Source organism: Staurois parvus, unplaced genomic scaffold, assembly GCF_062004578.1.
Source record: "Staurois parvus isolate SC_StPar_1 unplaced genomic scaffold, SC_StPar_1.0 ptg000307l, whole genome shotgun sequence".
NCBI classification, from domain to species: Eukaryota; Metazoa; Chordata; class Amphibia; order Anura; family Ranidae; genus Staurois; species Staurois parvus.
The window spans coordinates 488461-501686 of NW_028318103.1; the positions used below are offsets into that span (position 1 = coordinate 488461).

At 44.0% G+C, this 13226-nt stretch overlaps 1 protein-coding gene across 1 annotated transcript in view; it reads left to right on the plus strand.

Moving 5' to 3' along the window:
- The window catches only part of ABCC2 (ATP binding cassette subfamily C member 2), an 87566-nt gene that overhangs the window by 18727 nt on the left and 55613 nt on the right, over positions 1–13226 (plus strand). Inside the window, exons 7-9 of the mRNA XM_089683367.1 lie at positions 1851–2076; positions 6082–6257; positions 12220–12397. Coding sequence (XP_089539493.1) covers positions 1851–2076; positions 6082–6257; positions 12220–12397 — 580 coding nt within the window. The remainder of the gene's footprint in view (positions 1–1850; positions 2077–6081; positions 6258–12219; positions 12398–13226) is intronic.

Genomic DNA, 13226 nt, shown 5'->3' on the forward strand with positions numbered 1-13226 from the left:
ATGGGGCGTGATTTCCCATTGAAGTTATTGAGAGGCAGTGTGTGAACCCAGGACGCAATTTTTAGTCATTGTGGTGACCTGGCACCTGGGATTTGCGCGATTTCCCATTGAAGTTATTGAGAGGCAGTGTGTGAACCCAGGACGCAATTTTTAGTCATTGTGGTGACCTGGTGATTTGTTGAGCCCTGACATAAACAGGTATAATCCTTTTGGATGAACATACATGTTTATGCACTGAGCAGTGCCAGCCTAAACACTAGGTATTTAGCCCTGGTACATAAAGTTCCAGCATTTAGGTGTTGGTAGAGGGTACAGGTGCTCCATTCAGCCCTGCAGCTGGTAAAAGTTCATGAAAGGCTGATTGTTGCTTTTGCTGGATATGGCTGGACAGTGCATCGAGCAGTACATATATATATATATATATATATACAGAGAGAGAGAATTATGCACTCATGGATGAATGCTCAGATCACAAGCAATCTGCATTCTGGGCATTCATCCTAGGTGCATACTGCCCTAAATGTAAGTGCCTTTCAGGTGTTTCCAGTGAAGAGTGCTGTTAATGTTACAGCATACAAAACAGTTTTAAACAATTGCGCATTTACAAATTTGTGGCAACAGTTGGAGAAGGTCCATTTCTGTTTCAGCATGACAGTGCCCATGTGCATAAAGCTTGCTCCAAAAAGTCATGGTTTGTTGAGTTTAACGTGGTGGAACATGAGTGGCCCTGCACACAGCTCAGATCTCAACTCTACTGAACACCTTTTGAATGATTTTAAATATTAATTGTAAGCCAGGTATCACGTACCTGGTGGTGGAGGCCAATGGAGAGAGGGCTTCCCTTGTGGCTAAGTTCCAGACTCCCCTGAGAGTGTGACAGCGGGAGTCAGGCCCAAAGTTGCACAGGTCGCCTGTAGGAGTGCTGGTTGGTGGTCCACTCAGAAGCACAGCTGGTGCACGGAGATAGGTCTGCAGACAGGTGGCACCTGTGCGTGGTATGCAAGCCCTTCCAGGATTAGAGATTTACTGGATAGCCGGTTCAAGCCAAGGTCAGGTACCAGGTGGGAATCAGAGCAGACGTAGTCAGATGGGATAGCCGAGTTCATACACAGAGGAGCGAGAGAGAGAGTATCCTTTAGCCAAGCTGAGGTCAGATCAGGGGTTCAGTAGAGTAGACAGGTCCAAGTGCAAGCCAAGTCGGTATCAGGAAGTCACAGGAACCAGGAACAAGGCACGGGGAGCTAGAGATCATCCAGCAACCAGAGGAAGTGATGAGCCTCCTTATAAAGGCCGTCTGGCACCAGACTGAGGCTGATGTGTCCTTCTGCGGCCATGTAGAGTATTGGCAGAAATGCCAGATCTTCCAGAACTCCTGCCGTGGACAGGACCCTGACACCAGGTCTTCTAATCCAACATGGTACCTGATCTCACAAATGCTATTTTGGTTGAATGAGCCCAAATGCCCCTAGACACACACCAAAATCTTGTAGAAAAACCTCACTAGAGGAGTAGAGGCTGTTAGAGCAGTCAAGGAAGAGGGGTTGTTAACTCAATATTAATGTCTATGGTGGAATGGGATGTCCAACAAGCTCTTAAAGGGGTGATGGTGATGTGTCCACAAGCCTTTGGCCATATATTGTTTTTGAAACTGATCATGCATTTTTCCATCATTTTGTATTTACTACTCTTTCTTCATTACAAAATGGCCTTCCGTTGGATGTAGGTTTCTTTGATGCAACACGTAAGAAATGTGCTTAGCCAAAGAGTATTTGGGTGCCATGTTCAATTCTGGCCTTTTTAGGAACATATTTACAACTAATAATACAATTTCTTTTTATATTGGCTTGCAGGATTGTTTTCACAGGATATAAACGACCACTAGAATTAGAAGATCTTTGGGAATTAAAAAAACATGACCAGACTAAGGTCATTTATGATTCTTTTGACAAACATATGAAGATAGAAGTCACTAAAGCCAAGAAGGAGCTAGAGAAACGTAGGAACAAGAGAAGGCAAAAGGGCAACAACATCGAAATGAATGGCCTAAGCAAGGCACAAAGTCAGGATGTGCTTGTGGTGAGTTCCTCATTTGTCTCAACCTTCCTACGTGAATTGCCTAAGGCAGCGGTTCTCAACCTGTGGGTCACAACCCCTTTGGAGGTCGAACAACCCTTTCACAGGGATCGCCTAAGACCTTCGGAAAACACATATTTCTGATGGTCTTAGGAACCGAGACACTGCTCCTCTATCCGTCTCCAGGCTGGTCCGACCAACATGCAGATACGCCCACATTTCCCTGGACTGCGATGTGTGGGTGGGATGACATGCCGCTCCTGTCATCTGGCCACACCCCCGTGATCACTCAACAGCTCCGCCTCCTTGCCGGTGATTGGCCACCGGAACTGTAGCTCAGGAGAGGCACACAGGCGGGCAATCACTGGCGAGGAGGTGGAACTTGGAGAGGAGAAGCCGAGCGCCAGCGAACATCAAAGAAGATTGAGAAGGAAGACAGCTGACCGGTAAGTGTCTGTACTGTGCAGATGGTGCTGCTGCAGCCAGGTGTGCTGGCTGTAGATGGGAGAGGGAAGGAGCGAGCCCAGGCTGGAGCAGGGGTCAGCAAGGTAAGTATCATTGGTGTCAGTGGGAGGAATAGTGCCCCATCATTGGTGTCACTAATACCAATGATGGGGCACTATTCCTCCCACTGACACCAATGATGGGGCACTATTTCCCCCTACTGACACCAACGTTGGGGCACTGTTCCTCCACCCATTGACACAAATGATGGGGCACTATTCCTCCCCCCACTGACACCTATGATGGGGCACTATTCCTCCCCCCACTGACACCAACAATGGGGCACTATTCCCCCCACCCACTGACACCAATGATGGGGCACTATTCCCCCCCCCTCCACTGACACCAATGATGGGGCACTATTCCCCCCCCCTCCACTGACATCAATGATGGGGCACTATCCCCCCCCCCACACTGACATCAATGATGGGGCACTATTCCCCCCCCACTGACACCAATGAATGGGCACTATTCCTTCCACACTGATACCAATGATGGGGCACTATTCCTCAAACTGATACCAATGATGGGACACTATTCCTCCCACTGACACCAATGATGTGGCACTACTCCTCCTACTGCAAAATTACAGTTATGAAGTAGCAACGAAAATAATTTTATGGTTGGGGGTCACCACAACATGAGGAACTGTATTAAAGGGTCGCAGCATTAGGAAGGTTGAGAACCACTGGCCTAAGGGGTCAGTTCACCCAATTTTTTTTTTGCTTAACACTGGAGCTTGCTTGGTTGTGTTCCCTCCTGGCTTCTTAAATGTCTTAGATACTCCAAAAATGAGAATAACCATGTGGGCAGGTGCAGTATATTTTCTTCATTGCAGGTGATATTCAATCGCAATGGCATTGCAGAAGTAAAGAAAGTCAAGAGGAGCCTTATTTCTCTATGGTTTCCTGGGTCACAGGGGCCAGCTATCCGATTGGATGCTGGTACCCCGTGTGACTTTGGTGACCATCATGGGTCAGGCAGAGTCTACTCAAAGTGATATTAAAGATTTGTTTTTTTTTCAGTAACAGGTTATACTTATCTGTTCTGTGCAGTGGTTTTGCACATAGCAGCCCAGATCCTCCTCTTCTGGGTTACCCCTTCCAGCACTCCTGGCCCCTCCCATCTGTTGAGTGCCCCCATAGCAAGCAGCTTGCTATAGGGGGCACCCAAGCAGGTGCATTTCCAAGCTGCGGCTCTGCATGTCCATTCACACACAGAGCTGCGGCTCAGCCCCGCCCCTCCCTCTCCTGCCAATCAGGAGTGAGAGTCCCCGGGGAACCAAGGCTCTCGTGGACAGCACTGGATCAGGATGGGGCTCAGATAAGTGTTAGGGGGCTGCTACACACAAGGTTTTTTACCTTCATATATACAATGCATGAAGGTAAAAAACCTTGTGCCTTTAAAACCAGTTTAAGACCCTGGCTTCTGGGCTTGGCATGCATTTCGCATGTGTCTAGAGTATGGACAAGTCTCCTGTCTGTCAGACACAGTACTTAGCATCAGGTGAAGGTTATAGAGGAGTAAGGAAAGTGCAGGGACACGCCATCTTACCTGAAAGCATCCCCACTTGGGTACAAACTGACCAGGCCTCTTTCCACTCCTCAAAACAGACGCTGTCGGTACAGCTGAGACCTTCTGCTACTGATACATCTCTGGTGCTTCCGGTGGGGTTGCCTTCTTGTTGGGCTTGTTGTGTATTGCTGAACTTCATTTGCAATATATTCCTCTTACCCTGCACCTGGATTCTGAGTGTTTTCTGCCAGCCAACCACTCTGCACCTACCTACACCCTGCCATAATTCCAGATTTTGCACCTGTCGGCTTTGGAGTTTTGGATGTTCCCACCTGCTGCTGCACATTCCAGCATTTCCTGTTGTATTATAAATTAATGTAGAAATCCGCCAGGTAGAGCGGGAGTCCTTCTCAATGGCCACGGCAGGTGTGCAGCTCTGGAAACTCAGTGCAGAGAGCACAGCAGCAGAGTCCCTGAGAGATGTAAGAAACTAGAAGCTTTAACTCTAGAGAATTTATCACACTTTGAATAGAGGTTTTAGGTGGACTGGTCTTCAAAATTATGCTTCTGCCTGTTTCTTCATGACTCATGTAGCTTCATTTTCATGTAGCAAAATACCTGCTTAAGCAGTTCATCAATGATTTGGACTTGATCCAGATGTAGAATCATTGAATGAGCTTCTGGTGCAGTCTAAGCTACAGGAAGAACTCTAGAGTCAACCAAGCTCCAGAACATGGAGACATGACCTCAAACTAATAGGAGGAATGTTCAAAACTAATCTTAGAAAGTATTATTTTACTAAAAGGTAGATGATTCTTGTAGTGAGTGAGTCAACAGTAAGGGGCTTCAAACATACTTGGGACAAACATAGATCAATACCCAGACAAAAAAAAAAGTTAAAAAACAAAAATACAAAAATGTAAAAAAAAAACAAAAAAAAAAACAGGCAGACTCGATGGACCACTTGGTCTTTTTTCTGCTATCACTTTTCTGTGTTTCTATGAGTCAGAAGGCCAGCTTAACTTTAAAACATATCTAAAGGCCAAGCCTCTCTCTTTTAATTTTCAATAGAGAGGTGAGGGGTTAGAACCTCTGTTTGTTTCTCTGCTAAGGACATAGACTCTGTCTGTTTATGTTGGTGACCATTGCTAGAGGGAATGAAAGTAAAGAAATTTACCTTACTTTTGGTGAGCGTTCATCTCACTTCCTGTTGTGTCTACAGGACAGGAAGTGAAGCAAAATCTATTTAATGGGATGGCTGTAATTTTGATAATTCCCTACCACGTGGAAAATTGGAAAAAAATGGGAAAAGAGATATACTTTATTTTCAAAACATATTTTCACATCAAGCAGGTGGTTTCATACAGTTTCTGTAAGGAATTGCAGCTATTTTCTAGTTCTGGAGCAGGAATCATTTATTACTGAATGATCAAAAGTGTGCAAAACTAGACTTCCAAGAGACATGATGGAAATGTAAAATCTGTTGCCTGCACAGTCTACAGCTGGCCATACAATAATATATTTTTTCATTCAGCCTAAGGGCTGAACAGAAAAAAAATCTAGAAGGTTTCTCCACCCACACTATACAGCGTTGATGGACGAATGGGGTTATTGTATTTTGACAACCAGCACTGGCGGCTGTCAGAATACATTGGGCATTGCTAAACAGCAACTGCAGCTGATTAACTGGAGTCACTGTTCATCTGAGAATTCAAACTGAGAATTCGTATTTTAGTACAAAAGATGTCAGGTGGTAGGGTGCCAACAAGGCTTCCCAATTCCTGCATTTTATCTGGTTCATCAGATACCAGCCGAAATTCGATCAATGCATGGCCAGTTTTGGGCTGAAAATTAGGTGCTCCCAGATTGGCAGAATATCAGCAAGCAGAGTGCGGCCTGGTGTACTTGACCAGTGCCCGGGATGAAAAGCAATAGCCTTGAACAAATAGCATGGATGATAAATAATCAGGATTCACGGTTTATTTGCAGGATGAAAAGAAAAAAGGGAAAAAGAAGAAAGAATCTGTAGATGGAACTTCTAAAGATTACCCAAAGTCCTGGCTCTATATGACCCTCATTAAGACTTTTTCCAGTGTCCTCCTTAAGTCGGCATTCTTCAAACTTATCCACGACCTTCTAGTCTTTGTCAGTCCCCAGATTTTGAAGTAAGTCTTTGCTCTTGTTTGCATTTCCTAAAATTTGTGTAGGAATATACTGTAACTTTGATCATGAAATTGTTTAAAATGCTAGAATACTGTAAATTTGGTATTCTCCTCAAACCTGTTTATTTTAACACCTGATTTATAGGTAAAGTGATTGTAAAGCTTTAATTTTTTAATTAAAATAACAAACATCTTTTACTTACCTGCTCTGTGTAATGGTTTTGCACAGAGCAGCCTTGATCCTCTTCTTCTTGGTTCCCCAGCCAACGCTCCTGGCTCCCAACGCTCCTGGCTCCTCCACTTCAGCAAGTGCCCCCATAGAAAGATACACAGCACTAGATAGAAAGATGCTTTCTATGGGGACACTCATGCGGGCTTGATCCCAAGCCACGCTGTTTGTGTTTATTGACACAGACAACATGGCTCGGCCCGGTCCCCGCTCCCTCATCACAGAATATGATTGACAGCAACAGGAGCCAGTGGCTCCCACTGTTATCAGTCTGCCCAATGAGGAGGAAGAGAGCAGAGAGACTCTGCTCTCATGCACAGCACTAGATTGGCGTGTTATTTGAGCTGGCCACTTTTATCCAGAAGAGGCAACCAGCTGAAGAGGACCAATATTGCTACAAGGGACCTGTTGTATAGAACCGGAACAGCAGATCACAGCGGAACATTGCTGAATTCACTCTGCTGATGATTATGTGAGTTGAAGAAAACCCAGGAATACAGTTAAAGGCTTAGTTCACCTTTTTAAAAAAATGCACATTTTTTTCAGGTAAAAAAAATGTGCATTTATTTGTTTTTCTAAAGAGCCTGCAGAGCATTGCACTCGCAATCATGGGTGAGAGGTGCAGATGCTGGAACATGTTACATGTTCCACCCTAAAAATGGTGGAAAATGTAACATGTTCCAAAGGTAAACTTATATTTTAAGAAGAAAAATAACATGGGAGGGTTGGAGTACTATAATGAAAAAAATGTGTAAACAGTGCTTGCGAGCTACTATGGTGAATAAAAAAGAGCCTCAATAATTAATCAATTAAGTTAACTACTTGACGACCGCAGATAGCCGAATGACGGCTACACTGCGGCCGGCCAGTTCTGGGTGAGCGTCATATGACGTCCTCCCAGAATGCGCTCTCCTGTACGCGCCTGGCGATCTCCGTGATCACTGTGTCCTACGGACACAGCTGATCACGTGATGTGGTAAAAGGCCAATCACAGCGGCCTTTTACCACGTGATCAGCCGTGTCCAATGACACGCTGATACCCGGGAAATGCAATTGCCGGTTCTCGGCTGCACTTTCCTCACGCTGTCAGTTCGTGAGGAAAGTACTGCCGAGAACCGGCAGTTGTTAGAGCAGGGATTGGCACCGATCATCAGGGCACTGATAATCAGTGCCCTGATGATCGGTGCCCAGCAGTGCCACCCACTAGCTCCGCCCACCTGTGGCAAGCAGTTCACCCACCTGTGCCCAGCAGTGCACCCACCTGTGCCACCCAGCAGTGTCACACACCTGTGCCCAGAAGTGCCACCTACCTGTGCCCAGCAGTGCCACCCACCTGTGCCCACCCACCAGTGCCCATCAGTGCCACCAGTTAGTGCCCAGCGCTTCTGCCAGTCAGTGCCCAGCAGTGATGCCAGTCAGTGCCACCTATCAGTGCTGTCTATCAGTACCTATCATCAGTGTCGCCTATCAGTGCCGCCTATCAGTGTCACATATTAGTGCCGCCTATACGTGACACCTCATTAGTGCTGCCTATCAGTGCCGCCTATCTGTGCCACCTCATTAGTGCTGCCTATCAGTGCCGCCTATCAGTGTCACATATCAGTGCCGCCTATCCGTGACACCTCATTAGTGCTGCCTATCAGTGCCGCCTATCAGTGTCACATATCAGTGCCGCCTATCCGTGACACCTCATTAGTGCTGCCTATCAGTGCCGCCTATCTGTGCCACCTCATTAGTGCTGCCTATCAGTGCTGCCTATCAGTGCCCTTCAGTGCTGCCTATCAGTGCCCATCAGTGCTGCCTATCAGTGCCCTTCAGTGCTGCCTATCAGTGCCCATCAGTGCCGCCTATCAGTGCCCATCAGTGCTGCCTCATCAACGCACATCAGTGAAGGAGAAAAATTACCTGTTTAAAACATTTTATAATAGAAACAAAGAAACTTTTTTTTTTTTCTAATTTTTTGCACTTTTTTTGTTTATAGCGCAAAAAGTAAAGTGCCCAGTGGTGATTAAATACCACCAAAAGAAAGCTCTATTTGTGAGAAAAAAATGATAAAAATGTCATATGGGTACAATCTTGCATGACCGCGCAATTGTCAATCAAAGTGCAACAGCGCTGAAAGCTGAAAATTGGCCTGGTAAAAAAGAAGAGGGTATAAGTGCCCAGTAGCCAAGTGGTTAAATTGATACACACGTGGTTCACTGACACCAAGTACTTACTCATATAATAGTGCATATAACTGATTTAAAATGATAAATATATGCCGCGCTCCACTAAATCAATAAACATACTAAACCTAATTATTAACCAAAATGTTCTATAACTCGTGCTCAAAAATCATTCTGATAAATATAATAATAAATGAATATAATATATAATTAAGATCAACATGTGAAAAATAATTTTAGTGCAAATATAAACAAAAAAATGTCCACAATTCCCAAATAAAGTTTTAGTGAAAAAATCAATTAAAAATGTGTCCACTATTTGATAAAACTTCTGAAAACAACAACTTCAAACATCAACCAGACATAATATTCTTATGCGCTCACCTCACTTTTTGCCTAACATAAAATTAGGCTAAAACAGCTTTTTGTCCTATATTGGATGGATGAGCTCTTTTCCAATGGTAGATATCCTTCCAGGATTAATAAATAGTAGGTTGTAATATTTCTATTATTCCACCTGGGGTCTCTCTGGTTAGCTGATCCCTGTGTTGGATTATGGATGGCTGGATTTCTCCCTCTCTCCTCCAGGGGTCATATTAATATTCAAGATGGCCACCGCTCCTCGGTAGCGGTGGCGTGACGTCAGCAATGTAGGCTCCCAACGCGTTTCGTGCAACAGCACGTCCTCAGGGGTATGCCCATTCTGTGTTGTATACCCCTGAGGACGTGCTGTCGCACAAAATATTATGTTAGGCTAAAAGTGAGGTGAGCGCATAAGAATATTATATCCGGTCCATGTTTGAAGTTGTTGTTTTCAGTAGTTTTATCAAATAGTGGACACATTTTTGGATTGATTTTTTCACTAAAATTGTTTTTGGGAATTGTGGATATTTGTTTATATTTGCACTAAACTTATTTTTCACATGTTGATATTAGTTATATATTATATTAATTCATTATTATATTTATCAGATTGATTTTTGAGCACATGATTTATAGAATATTTTGGTTTAATAATTAGGTTTAGTATGTTTATTGATTTAGTGGAGCGTGGCACATATTTATCATTTTAAAAGGGTTGGAGTACTACTTTAAAGTTACAGATAAATAGCTAAATGCATACTTAAAATACACATTTGGGAATGTAGCAATACCCCCTTTGGAGTTGCCGAAGATTTGTGTGCCCCTATAGTCCTGCACAGCCAGGCATCACGCATCTTCACCAAGACTTGCACCAGGAGACAGAAAACCTATCTATGAGCTTTGTCTTGAAGTTTTATTAGGGATGTAGAACTTGGATGGGGTAAGGGATGTATGGGGACAAACTTCCTGAACTATATTTCAAGTCTTTGTGCACACTAAAAATCCTTTTCTGGACCTCTCCAACCGCAGATATGCCTCAATCCAGCTGCATGGAGAAACCCCTGGACATGGCATCCAGTATTAACTACTAGAGGGCAATAGTCCCAGCTGCAGAGCGAGTTAGGTTTCCCACCCAAAAACTCTCCCCCCTCTCTGGCCCATGAGGTGTAGATGTACTCACTGAGTCCTTCTTCTGTGTTGCTGTTAGGTAGGTGGTTGTTACCAGGCCTATCAGCTGGGCTGCTCTTTCCCTACCACCAGGTGGTCCTCTCTCAGGGTGCCAGTGCAGTCCACAGCTTTCTTCCTTTCAAGGTCCCTCTGCCTGGAGGTGAGTCCCTTCCAGCCTGGGCTCCCGCCCAGGCTCCTACATCTCAGCTTCACTTCTCCATCTTCCACCCGCACTCTCCAACTCTCCTGCTGCTGAGCAGGCTCTCTTCCATTTAAGGGTTGTCCTGGTCCCTCTCAAAACTCCTGTTGGGGATTGGCTAGGTTACCTCAAGAGTACAGGCCAACCACTCCTCAGATCCACCCACTGCCTCTAGGCCTTCCTCTAAAGCTCTAGAGCAGGGGGGAAATTCCAGAGGGGCTGGACTGCAGAGCCTCTCAGCCCTAACCACAATTTGACCCCACTTTGGCTATTACACCTAGGCTGCTGCTCAGCCCCTATCTAACCATTGGAGATTAGCTCTCCTCTAGCTACTTTGGAGGGTGTTACATGAATATTTTACCTGCTGGGTTCTCTGCAGACAGTTTTGTGATCCAGCCTTCCATGCCAGACAGCATAGCCATATCCTCTAAAACCAGTAATGATGCAGCTTGGTCAGGACATGTGATTGCAGCAGAGACTGATTTCCTTCTAGTGCTCTCTCGCTCTCCCGCTCCTAGTCTGAGTGCTACAAAAGAAAAAGCACGTATGAATACAGAGTTGGGAGCTTGCACTAGCTAAAAGTATAAATAGGGAGTTTATTTATCAGTGTTTTTACATAAGATTCACACAACTTTCACACATTTTCCACCAGCTATTCAGTTAGAAAAATGGGTACAACACACAAAAGTGTGACTTGGGTGACAACATTAATTAACAGACCCCTAAGTTAGCTTTTTAATGAATACATTATTTCATTAATTGGTGCTTTTCTATGTGATTAGTCTTATAAGATGGCAGAATTATTCTAGATCTGAAGAGACAGTTACCTACATACCAGGAAAAGGAGATTCACCAGCAGCAGTTGTAGTAGCAGATTAGAATGTAGCTCTGATAACAATTTAAAAAAAGTCAGGTGGTGATAGAAATGTAGTAAGCCTATAGGGTTTGATGTACTAAAGGCAAAAAGACTGCACTTTTGCAAGTTCAGTTGCTCCAGAGCTTAGTAAATAAAGTGAAGCTTCACTTTACAAAGAACACCCAATCACATGCAAGGAAAATAAAAAAATATATAATTTTTGCTTGCATATGATTGGACGATGGAAGTCAGCAGAGATTCTGCTCATTTACTATGCTCTGGCACAACTGCACTTGCAGAGTGCAACTGCATTTTGTAAAATGCACAGTCTATTTGCCTTTAGTAAATCAAGCCCAATGTGTCATTATTATTAAAATAGGTTGTAGAAGAAAGCTCTTGAGATAAGAAGCAGTATAAAAATAAATGTTCCAGGAAAAAAAGAGTAACACTCGAGGATAAAGAACTTTGGGGTAAAGTGAAAGTTTCAGATGCTTGTATAACTGGAGTAGTTAACAATTTTTTAAGCCTTTTATGAGTTTAAATAAAAAAATTACCCTAGTAACCAGGGGCGGACTGACAACTCATGGGGCCTCCGGGCAATAGGGGATCATTGGGCCCCTGTGTCCTTGCCCAAACTCAAAAAAGTCTATGAAAAAGGTACCAGGGGCATCTAATGGGGCCCCCTACTGACCCCAGGCCCTCGGGCAGTGCCCGAGTTTCCAAATGGTCAGTCCGCCCCTGCTAGTAACACGGAGGCTCCTGTAGCTATTGGCTACACCTCTGCCTATTGCATAGTGCCCAGCATCTCGCAGAAAGTTGGAACCAGTCATAAGTTAGGGTTACACTACTGAACTGATGACAAATTAATTCTGATTGGTTGCCTTGTGTGTATGTCATTGTTTGCTTTTTTTTTTTTTAAAGGATCTCTGTCTCCCATTACGTTTGTGGAGTCAAATGTTTCTTTTGATTGCTGCTGTTTTTAGGTTGATGGTCTCGTTCACCTCCAACCCAGCGGAATACCAGTGGAAGGGGTTTTTTTACGCTGTTTTGCTCATTGCAACCGCATTAGTTCAGTCCCTCTGTCTCCAGCAGTACTTCCAGGGCTGTTTCGTTTTGGGGATGCGGGTGAGGACAGCACTGATGGCTGCTGTATACAAGAAAGTGAGTACCGTTTTACACTCATTGAACTTATACTTGCTCATAATTATTATTAGACTTCCACTACATTTAATAAGTTCTGTAGAAAAAAAAAAGAACCCTTTCCCTTGACTCCCAAAGGCAAGGTCTTCAGTAACTTGCATCCTGCAGCTCTTTAAATTATAAAAAAAGGTTTTTAGTTTTGAATAGAATGGAGGGGGATTAGAATATAAGATTTGTATTCTTGTTTGTGCCCCTTTAGAGAGATTCACCCTCTCGATATGGCCTGTTTACCCTTTTCAATGAAAGTAAAAGAAAATCTGAAATTTTGGGTTGTCTCCAAAATAATTAATAGAGGGGAAATCTTCCAAAGGGGACACTAGTTCTGGTGACCTGGAGGGCCCAAGAAATATGCAGAGATTTTCCCTCACTTCCTGTTTGGCTATGGGCAGGTGTTATAGCCCTCTCTTACTCTATTCAAAATTAACAAAAACAGAAAGTTGTATCATGCTTACTGTAATTTTCCTTTCCTGACGCCAATCCATGGTAGCATAAATGTGATAAAGCTCCGCCCCTATATCCACCCACAGTACCTGTGTATATCTATAAAAGTCTGACTGAGAGCAACCTCCCCCATTCTTCATATAATCAAGAGCAAGCAAGGGAGGGTTGGTATGCTGCTATTGATTAGCGTCAGGAAAGGAAAATTACGGTAAGTATGATACAATTTTCCATTTTCCTGACGCCAACATGGCAGCATACATGTGATAAATAACTAGCTAAACAGGGAGGGCTAAACTGTATAATCAAACTGCATTACAATGAACATGTAGGCCTAGACTACCATTCTGTT